This window comes from Mya arenaria, chromosome 11 (genome assembly GCF_026914265.1).
Source record: "Mya arenaria isolate MELC-2E11 chromosome 11, ASM2691426v1".
Taxonomy (NCBI): domain Eukaryota; kingdom Metazoa; phylum Mollusca; class Bivalvia; order Myida; family Myidae; genus Mya; species Mya arenaria.
In genome coordinates, this window is record NC_069132.1 from 16,986,882 (window position 1) to 16,997,718 (window position 10,837).

General features: G+C 39.7%; 1 protein-coding gene across 1 annotated transcript; it reads right to left on the bottom strand.

The window, feature by feature from the left end:
- Positions 1–281: 281 nt before the first annotated feature.
- LOC128208769 (calmodulin-A-like) lies at positions 282–10,630 on the bottom strand. Its single transcript, XM_052912354.1, has 6 exons — positions 9,059–10,630; positions 8,644–8,704; positions 6,027–6,170; positions 5,249–5,340; positions 3,774–3,921; positions 282–446 (listed from the first exon to the last, which is right to left on the bottom strand). Exons 1-6 carry the CDS (start codon positions 9,059–9,061, stop codon positions 418–420), a joined length of 477 nt encoding a protein of 158 aa, XP_052768314.1. The 5' UTR covers positions 9,062–10,630; the 3' UTR covers positions 282–417.
- Positions 10,631–10,837: the final 207 nt, after the last annotated feature.

Genomic DNA, 10,837 nt, shown 5'->3' on the forward strand with positions numbered 1-10,837 from the left:
TTATTTAACTAGCAAAATATAAAACAAACATAAATAATATATGTAATTAATTGTCACACGTTGAAATGGTATTAATTTGACCAAATTTCAATTTTAAAATATCCAATTGAAAGTTACAGTAAGATTGATGTTTTCAGTTTTGAGTATAAAGTCTGAAATCAGACTGGAAACTGTGCGTAAACTTGGTCACTGGAATCTTTCGAATGTGTTAACCTCCATCTCACGGACACCCCATGAAACCAGCTAAGCCCTGAACAAAATCAAAATGATAAACTCAAGCGTTGAAGTTCAAGATGAATTTTATTTACAAAAATATTTATAAATGCACATACAATAAAGAAATTACAGAAAATAATTTGTTTACAACATTTAAGAACACTTTCACAAAACATCAATCAAATGCATGTCCAAGTTACATCACTTGCCTATCATCATTTCAACAAACTCTGAAATAAAAACAACAACAAAATAACATGAATAATCAAAGTGACATCAAAATTGGAATTGTATTGGAATATAAGCTAAAATGAAAAGAAGTAAGATTTTCCAAAAATGACTATCATCGTACAAACAAGAAACCAAATTAGATAGTTTGGAAGTAAACAATCATGACTGTCTTGGTTTTCGATAGTTTGGTAGTCAACATGCATGTCTGACCTCGTGTATCGACAGTTTAGTAGTAAACATGCATGTCTGTCCCCGTGTATCGACAGTTTACTTGTAAACTTGCATGGTTGTCCCCGTGTATCGACAGTTTAGAAGTAAACATTTATGACTGTCCCCTGGTATCAACAGTTAAGTTGTAAACATGCATGTCTGTCCGCATGTATCGACAGTTTAGAAGTAAACATGCTGACCGTCCACGTGTATCGACAATTTAGTAGTAAACATGCATGCCTGTCCCCGTGTATCGACAGTTTAGAAGTAAACATGCATGACAGTCCACGTGTATCGACAATTTAGTAGTAAACATGCATGCCTGTCCCCGTGTATCGACAGTTTAGTAGTAAACATACATGCCTGTCCCCGTGTATCGACAGTTTAGTAGTAAACATGCATGCCTGTCCCCGTGTATCGACAGTTTAGTAGTAAACATGCATGCCTGTCCCCGTGTATCGACAGTTTAGAAGTAAACATGCATGCCTGTCCCCGTGTATCGACAGTTTAGTAGTAAACATGCATGCCTGTCCCCGTGTATCGACAGTTTAGTAGTAAACATGCATGACAGTCCCCGAGTATCGACAATTAGTAGTAAACATGCATGCCTGTCCCCGTGTATCGATAGTTTAGAAGTAAACATGCTGACTGTCCACGTGTATCGACAGTTTAGTAATAAACATGCATGACAGTCCCCGTGTATCGACAGTTTAGTAGTAAACATGCATGCCTGTCCCCGTGTATCAACAATTTAGAAGTAAACATGCATGCCCTTCCCGTGTATCGACAGTTTAGTAGTTAACATGCTTGTCTGTCCCCGTGTTTTGACAGTTTAGTAGTAAACATGCATGACTGTCCCCATGTATCGACAGTGTAGAAGTAAATATGCTTGTCTGTCCCTGTGTATCGACAGTTTAGAAGTAAACATGCATGACTGTGCTTGTCTGTCCCCGTTTATCGACAGTTTAGTAGTAAACATGCATGACTGTCCCAATGTATCGACAGTTTAGAAGTAAATATGCTTGTCTGTCCCCGTGTATCGACAGTTAAGTTGAAAACATACATGACTGTCCCCATGTATCGACAGTTTATTAGTAAACATGCTTGTCCGGCCCCGTGTATCGACAGTTTAGTAGTAAACATGCTTGTCTGTCCTCGTGTATCGACAGTTTAGTAGTAATCATGCATGACTGTCCCCGTGTATCGACAGTTTAGTAGTAAACATGCATGTCTGTCCCCGTGTATCGACAATTTAGTAGTAAACATGCATGACCGTCCCCGTTTATCGACAGTTTAGTTGTAAACATGCATGACCGTCCCCGTGTATCGACAGTTTAGTACTAAATATGCTTGTCTGTCCCCGTGTATTGACAGTTTAGTTGTTAACATGCATGACTGCCCCGTGTATCGACAGTTTAGTAGTAAATGTGCTTGTCTGTCCCCGTTGATCGACAGTTTAGTAGTAAACATGCATGTCTGTCCCCGTGTATCGACAGTTTAGAAGTAAACATGCATGTCTGTCCCCGTGTATCGACAGTTTAGTAGTAAACATGCATGTGTGTCCCCGTGTATCGACAGTTAAGTAGTAAACATTCATGCCTGTAACCGTGTATCGACAGTTTAGAAGTAAACATTCATGTCCGGCCCTGTGTATCGACAATTTAGTAGTAAACTTGCTTGTCTGGCTCCGTGTATCGACATTTTATAAGTAAACATTCATGTCTGTCCCCATGTATCGACAGTTTACTTGTAAACTTGCATGGTTGTCGTGTATCGACAGTTTAGAAGTAAACATGCTGACTGTCCCCGTGTATCGACAGTTAAGTTGTAAACATACATGACTGTCCCCATGTATCGACAGTTTAGTAGTAAACATGCTTGTCCGGCCCCGTGTATCGACAGTTTAGTAGTAAACATGCATGTCTGTCCTCGTGTATCGACAGTTAAGTAGTAATCATGCATGACTGTCCCCGTGTATCGACAGTTTAGTAGTAAACATGCTTGTCTGTCCTCGTGTATCGACAGTTAAGTAGTAATCATGCATGACTGTCCCCGTGTATCGACAATTTAGTAGTAATCATGCATGTCTGTCCCCGTGTATCGACAATTTAGTAGTAAACATGCATGACCGTCCCCGTTTATCGACAGTTTATTTGTAAACATGCATGACCGTCCCCATGCATCGACAGTTTAGTACTAAATATGCTTGTCTGTCCCCGTGTATTGACAGTTTAGTTGTAAACATGCATGACTGCCCCGTGTATCGACAGTTTAGTAGTAAATATGCTTGTCTGTCCCCGTTGATCGACAGTTTAGTAGTAAACATGCATGTCTGTCCCCGTGTATCGACAGTTTAGAAGTAAATATGCTTGTCTGTCCCCGTGTATCGACAGTTAAGTAGTAAACATGCTTGTCTGTCCCCGTGTATCGACAGTTTAGTAGTAAACATGCTTGTCTGTCTCCGAGTATCGACAGTTTAGAAGTAAACATGCATGTCTGTCCCCGTGTATCGACAGTTTAGTAGTAAACATGCATGTGTGTCCCCGTGTATCGACAGTTTAGAAGTAAACATTCATGTCCGGCCCTGTGTATCGACAATTTAGTAGTAAACTTGCTTGTCTGGCTCCGTGTATCGACATTTTAGAAGTAAACATTCATGACTGTCCCCGTGTATTGATAGTTTAGAAGTAAACATGCATGTCCGGCCCTGTGTATCGACAATTTAGTAGTAAACTTGCTTGTCTGGCTCCGTGTATCGACATTTAAGAAGTAAACATTCATGACTGTCCCCGTGTATCGACAGTTTAGAAGTAAACATGCATGTCTGGCTCCGTGTATCGACAGTTTAGTAGTAAACATGCATGTCTGGCTCCGTGTATCGACAGTTTAGAAGTAAACATGCCTATCGACATGCACCATTTAGGCCTAGACCATCGTATGCTTATACATTTATCTCGTTATCCCAGTCCAACCTTTAACGTTGGTATTTCACCGTACCCTGCTAAAAACTCAAAATATGTTCTTTGATGCATAGTGTACCTCATAGACAATATGCCAACTCGAGACCCAAAACATGTTTAGCTATCCTTAAGGGTCTATATGCCCACGTTCCCTACCTTTATAGTCTATCTGCCCGTCCCCGTCCTTGTCCGCCTCCGTCATCATCTCGTTCACTTCCTCGTCCGTCATTTTCTCCCCGAGATTCATCATAACGTGACGCAGTTCCGCTGCCGTAATGTAACCGTTACCATCTTTATCAAAAACCTAAAACATTCACATATATACTCACCAATTCTAATATGTAGCACAAGTCACACATATATATATATAACCTAAACTAGCCCGCTGTTGGTAACACCGACAATGCCACAACTGTAACACAATCATTTACGAAAGTGTTATATTGAATCTGGAATTGAAATTGACTTACTAGTACAAGGATGCTCTCTTAGTATGCTGGATTGGCTACAGAAGGAGGTGGAATTCAATTTAGGGTTAAACCTTACTGATATTGATACAAGAACCTTTATTTAAAGTCGAGTATGTGATAACTTGAAATATTCGCTCAATGACATATTTTCCGACATGGCAGTGACACAGGATTCAACTGGGGTGTTATTCAATTCTAGTCTTTCTTGGGACTAAGAACGATGTAGCTAATCGGATTGCTCGATATACATATATATAACGAGCCTATACAGTAAATGGAGTCAATGATGTATGACCATAAGTTCCATATTGAATACCACCACACAGGACGACAACACGTACTCGTTTTGACTTTAGATTTAATATGAAAGATTACTTTAGATGTTTGAAATTGTTCTTGTAGCAGTGTTTTTTTTCTGCAGAAAAGTACAGTTTGTCACGTGATTATATTTTGACCAATATCCGACAACGGAAACTGTTCGTAAAACTGCACAGATTTCATCGCCTTAATATCTAATAATGTATACACATGAATAATTCAAAAATGTAAGAAATAAATTTGCTTTTTTATAATAGCTTATTCTAGAAATCAATACGTCGCGTAATACCGACTTTGTCCTAATGCTTTGTGCAGTTGGATACTTCATGAAATAAGAAGGTCTGAAATACGATCCTCAAAGCAAAATGCATCACAATAAGGACATTAAAATATTCTCGTTTACGCTCAAATTAGTTTTGGTAAAGTTATATAACATTTTCATTGAATTAGAAATGAATCACTTCACTAAAGAAATCACAAGACCATGCCATCGCAAACACATGACAAAACATAAGGAACGAGAGTGCTTTAAAATGTCATCATCATCAGCAGCATTTTCAATTAGCAATTTCATTATAATTTGCTTTTTACGTCAAATCAAGAAAATCATGCTGATGATGAAAATGGTGATAAAAAACGCTCTACTGCACGATCCAGTTAGTTATATCATATCTTGTCGCTACAACACTTGATACTCACTACGAGAACTCGTCGCTACCAAACTTTGGCGTAAATATGATCAAAATTAGTTTTGGGTAACCTCTTTCTAAATAGAAAGTAGATATTGGATCTTGATGATAATGATCTCCATTCTAATGAGAGTGATCACCAAAAGCGTCTGACCTTGAAAGCGTCCTTCATCTCCTCCTCTTGGTCACCCACGGCGCGCTCCTTCATCAGCTTCATAAACTCTTCAAAGTCGATAGTGCCGTTACCTGAAACGGATGACCAGATATTAAATATAGTCGTAACGCTTCTTGGGATCTAACGTCAACGCCATTGTTTCTGTGCGCAACGTCGATAAACTATAAAGTTATATATTCACTCGGCACTGCGGGGCCACTTGGAAGGTAAAACACAGCCCATTTTCCCCGCTTACCCCGGTATACCCCCGGACCTGGGAGGGCGGGGGCCTGGTTACAATTGACTGGTGAATAGCACGGACGCATGCCGGTTTAGTACGGTAATATGACGTAACGGCAAGAAGAGACCTGTGCCTATGGCGTTGTCGAACATTATAATTATACATATATTAGATATATAATAGATCCGTTTCGTTTAGTATCTTCTTTAGGTAGGCTACGTGAGATTCTAACTGACAGATCAAATGACATAGATAAGTACATCGTGAAACATGTTCATATCATACTGCGTGACACAGTTTAATACATCATGATGTATTTTGACACCACGTGACTGACCTCGTGTCCTGATGTCCTGAAGCTCATCACATTTAGGGTTCTGAGACCATGGACATCGTGACACACTGACACCACGTGGCAAATATAGTTTCACGCCTGGTCGAAGCACATCGAGCAGTTCTCCTTCTATAGGTTTCTGGCCCATGGACCACGTGACACACTATGGTACCACATGACATCTATAGTTTCTCTCGACTTACCGTCCTGGTCGACCTCGTTGATCATATCGACCAGTTCTCCTTCTGTAGGGTTTTGACCCATGGAGCGGAGCACGGTCCCCAGTTCCTCTGTAGAGATGGTGCCGTCACCGTCCTTGTCGAACAGCGCGAACGCCTCCCGGAACTCTGCACGTATACGATATACGATCATCATCATCATCATCAACAACAACAACAACAACAACAACAACAACAACACCACAACAACAGTTTGTACAAACAGCCAAATCGTTGTCAATAAGGTATACAACTACTAAATCTGTTCACATTTATAAAAAAGGACTATTTTTTATATATTGTCCAACTGTTGACGGAATTTAAATGCGTTATGTGCTTAATTGTTTATATGCTACGTTTCTCTTATCAGAGTGGATAGAGCAGCTACGTTTTGATTTACTCTTCATATTTATATAGGGAAGCGAGAAATTTACATATTCATGTGAATTCAACCGACTGTATTTATCTTTGTCACCAAGTTAACAATCCTTAAGAATGTTAATAAGCGTGAGCACTACAATAATAAAACCAAATCTCTTTTTTCAGCCAAATATTTAAACGTAAATCACAATAAAATCGAATATTTTGCATGGTTTATTGAAGATTTTGCATAGAATCGTTGTTTTGTATTAACGGGAGTTAAGGCTTACCATTTATGTGTAAAAAGTGTTATTTTAGTTCAATAAAATATTTGTTTAGGAGTTGTTAACGCTATTTTGGTCAAATTCAGTGTTCAATAAATGTTTTTCTTAAAGATTACCAAATCGAACCCGAATCATTTTAAAAGGTTTCTCAAGTCTATGTCTACAAGTGCTGTACACACGTCAATGTTTATAGCAGATTGTGAATAGATCCAATTATTACTATATTCAATTCAGAAATTTGACATTTTTTACCAATCACGGTATGCTAAACTGAAAGAGGTATGATTTTCTATCGTATTCACAAAGACTTGAATACTGGAGATTGTTCATTTCGCTGACATTTTTTTTTTATCAAATGTTCTTACTTCACTGCAAACGTTAAGAATTTGGAAAATATATTAAAATAAAAACCTTTTCATATACGCGATTTTGGTCAAGAAATGTACTTGTATCGACTCCATAGGATGTCAGTCAATAAGAATGACCAATAATTTGTCAGGTCGGACCCTGCATAAACCCTTGGTAACTATATTGACATTGAAGCCACGGCAGGTATTGTTTCACGTCTCAGTGTATATATTTAAGCCCTTTTTTGCCATAACAAGCGAGGAACTATAGTTTAACAGTCGTGTATGTCCCACCCCTGGAGAACCAGCTTTCTTCTCCTCCGACAGTATCTTGCTTACATTGATGACCCCCTTCACTCAATTCACCCCGATCCTATCCTCTCCCCAGTGTATCCGTTTTATCTTCCTCGGTTAGGTCCAAATCAATCTCCTGTTGGCATTTCTGACCCCCTTCACTCCATCCACCCCAACCCATACCCTTCCCGGTCTATCGGCTTTCTCCTCCCCAGTCAGATCCAAATCACTCACATGCTTACATTGCTGTCTCCACCCAATTTATCCTCACGCAATCTCCTGGTAGCATTGCTCACCCCCTCCAATTCATCAATCAAAACCTAACCCCACTCCGACGTACCTTTTCCTCCTCAGACAGTTCCTGATCATTTTCCTGCTGACCCCCCTCTCCTCCACCCCATCAATTTCTAATCCCATCCCGGCGTACCCCCCCCCCCCCCCCGACAGATACCGATCGCTCTCATGTTGAAATTGCTGACCCCGATCCAGTTAATCAGCCCCATCCTTACACCGTCCGGTGAACCCGCCTTTTGATCACCCAACAGTTCCCGGTCACTCTTCTGCTGACATTGCTGACCACCCCCACCCACCCCCCAAAAAACAACAACAAACAAACAAACAAAACTCCCCCACTCCATCACTCCATCAATCCCACCCTCAATCATCCCGGCGTGCCCGCTTTCTCATCCACCGAAAATTCCTGATCATTCTCCTGCTGACATTGCTAACTTCCATCACCTCAATCGATTCCACAGGGCTGCTTTCTCTCTGTCAGATCAAATTCACTCTCCTGCTAGCATTGTTGACCCACCCCCTTCCAATCCATCCACCTCTTATCCTGGCATACCCGCTTCCTCCTCCTCCGACAGATCTCCATCACTCTTCGGTTGACATTGCTGGCCCCCACGCCCCATCTCCACCACCACGAAAACCCCACTCATACTGACTCTTTCTATTCAACCCCTAACTCAACACGGTGTAACTGGTTTCTATATCTCAGTCATGTCAAATTTACTCTCCTGTTGGTATTGCTGACACACTCTCGTCCACTCTATCCACCTCTTATCTCTATCCGGCGTACCCGCTTCCTCCTCCTCCGACAGATCCCCCTCACTCTCCTGCTGTCATTGCTAAACGCCTTCCCCCTCCCCACACCTCATCCACTACCACAACCCCACCCTCACCCTACCCCAGCTTACCTGCTTTCTCTTCCTCCAACAGATCCCCCTCACTCTCCTGTTGACATTGCTTAACGCCTTCCCCCTCCCCACACCTTATCCACTACTACAACCCCACCCTCACCCTACCCCAGCTTACCTGCTTTCTCTTCCTCCGACGGTTCCCGATCACTCTCCTGTTTGCATTGTTGTTCTTCAGACTGGCATTTTGAAAGAAGCAAACACAAATGTAACCCAAAACGAACAGAGTTCATAGAGTTTAGTCTGCGTATCTTTTAAGACTCACATTGATATACACTATTATACAGGCAATCAAAATACAAAAACAAAACAAAAAAAACCCTAACATTTCTACAACATTTAAAAAAGGTTGAAATTGTTTCGAGAGGTACGTGTCCGTACACATTACAACATTAAGATATATTTATATAACTGTTACATTATACGTTTATTTTCGTATTGTCTATTTCAGAAATAAATGTTAATTTTCGAACTTTTGACGCCAAAAACACTGTGTACTATCAATACTGTACTAAGAAAAAAAAATCACATACCATAGTTGTCCGTATCTATGATCCGCGATAGACCTAAACTAGCCAAAATTAATCTAAACACTGAATAGTTTTACAAAAGTCAAACATCGACTGTCACAACTCTCAGAGCCTTTTGTTATAGAAATTCACTTGGACTTGAAACATTTACGTATATATTTACAAATCGGTAAAACTGTCAATAAATGATCAACATTTAATATACCAAATTCATTGAAAGGTGATTTCTTAATTTTGATCCTTTATTTACTCAACAGTGTCCCTGAAGAGCTATTCACTTTAAAATGAATTTCGTTGTGTACTTTTGCAATCCCGGACTGGACGCGGGTTAAGCTTTGTTCTTACACCTAACACTTAAATCTATATCAAAGCGCTGAAAGCGCTGCAAGACTGTCGGTGACGTAACTGAAGCAAGCAAACACTACCGCAAAGTTCTTTCAAATGAAACGTGATCAAATGATTTCATACAAATGATGAACACTCTTTAAGGTAGATGAAGAAGGATAAATGTGATTATAATAAGCACAAATATATTGGCCCTACTTATTCATGTATCCAATGGCCTACAAGATTCTTAATTCAAATTTCCTAATTTTGAACCGCTTTAAATTAGTTAAATGCATATTCATTATGTTAAAATTGCTTCAATTTATGACGTCGCTTATAACAGTTTCAGTAAGCAATTACATTCCTTCATTTCATTAGGGTCTGTTGAAGCCAATGTCTTTAAAATGCAAATACAATACAAACTATACCCAAGATTCAAGGGACATAATAAAAATATAACTTTAAAATGATGCTCTTTCAAGCCTAAAAATGCCTCCCAGAACTTCTATCAACAGAGTCCACATATCTACAAAATTTGTGCTCGAGTTACTTTCTTTGATATAAAAGTGAAAACAAATCTGCATGGTGCTGTGGCATCATACCATGAAAAAAACTAATATCTTTAAAACTTGTTTTCTAGTTTGTTTTTATTATAAAAGTGTTAATAAATCTGCATGGTACTGAAGAAAAAAAACTAATGTCTTAAATTTCAAACCTGCAGCATTAATTAGCGCCATGTTGTCAAGAATATCTGGACAATTGAATGAAATATGCATTGACCGAAATGACAGCTGGTTTTTCATTGACAAAAGATGCCTTTGAGGCAGTTTAAAGATTATGCTATTCAAAGTATGAGTGTAGTTGGTACAGTTTTCACTCATATTCAGATGATGGCTGATATTTGCTGATAAACATGTATCCTCTTAGCAGCAGGGAATAAGTAAATGACATAGTTTTAATGACCAATATTGGAGATGTGACCTTGACCTCCAAATCCAAAGGGGTCATCTGCTGGTCACCCCAAACCTAAATTTCAAGTTTGAAGGCCATGGGTGCAGACTTTGTCGAGTTGTCACACAGGCAAGCTTTTTGCGTTCAATGGTCTGTGACAAATCAATAGGGCTCACCTACTGGTCAGGCCCAACCCCAAAGTCAAGTTGTTCAAGGGCCATGGGTGCAGGCTTTGTCCAGTCATTATTAGTACAACCTTTTAGCATTCAAGGTCACTGTGACCTTGACTTTTGACCCAATGACCCCTTAAATCCATAGGATCTTCTAATAGTCAGACTTAGCCTCCATGTTAAGTTTTGGGCCATAGGTGCAGGCATTGTCAACTTATCAGTCAGATGTATGGTTTGACACCTTCCTGTTCAAGGTCACTGTGACCTTTGACCATATTACCCCTAAAATCAAAAGGGATCATCTACTGGTTAAACCAAACTTTCATGTCAAGTT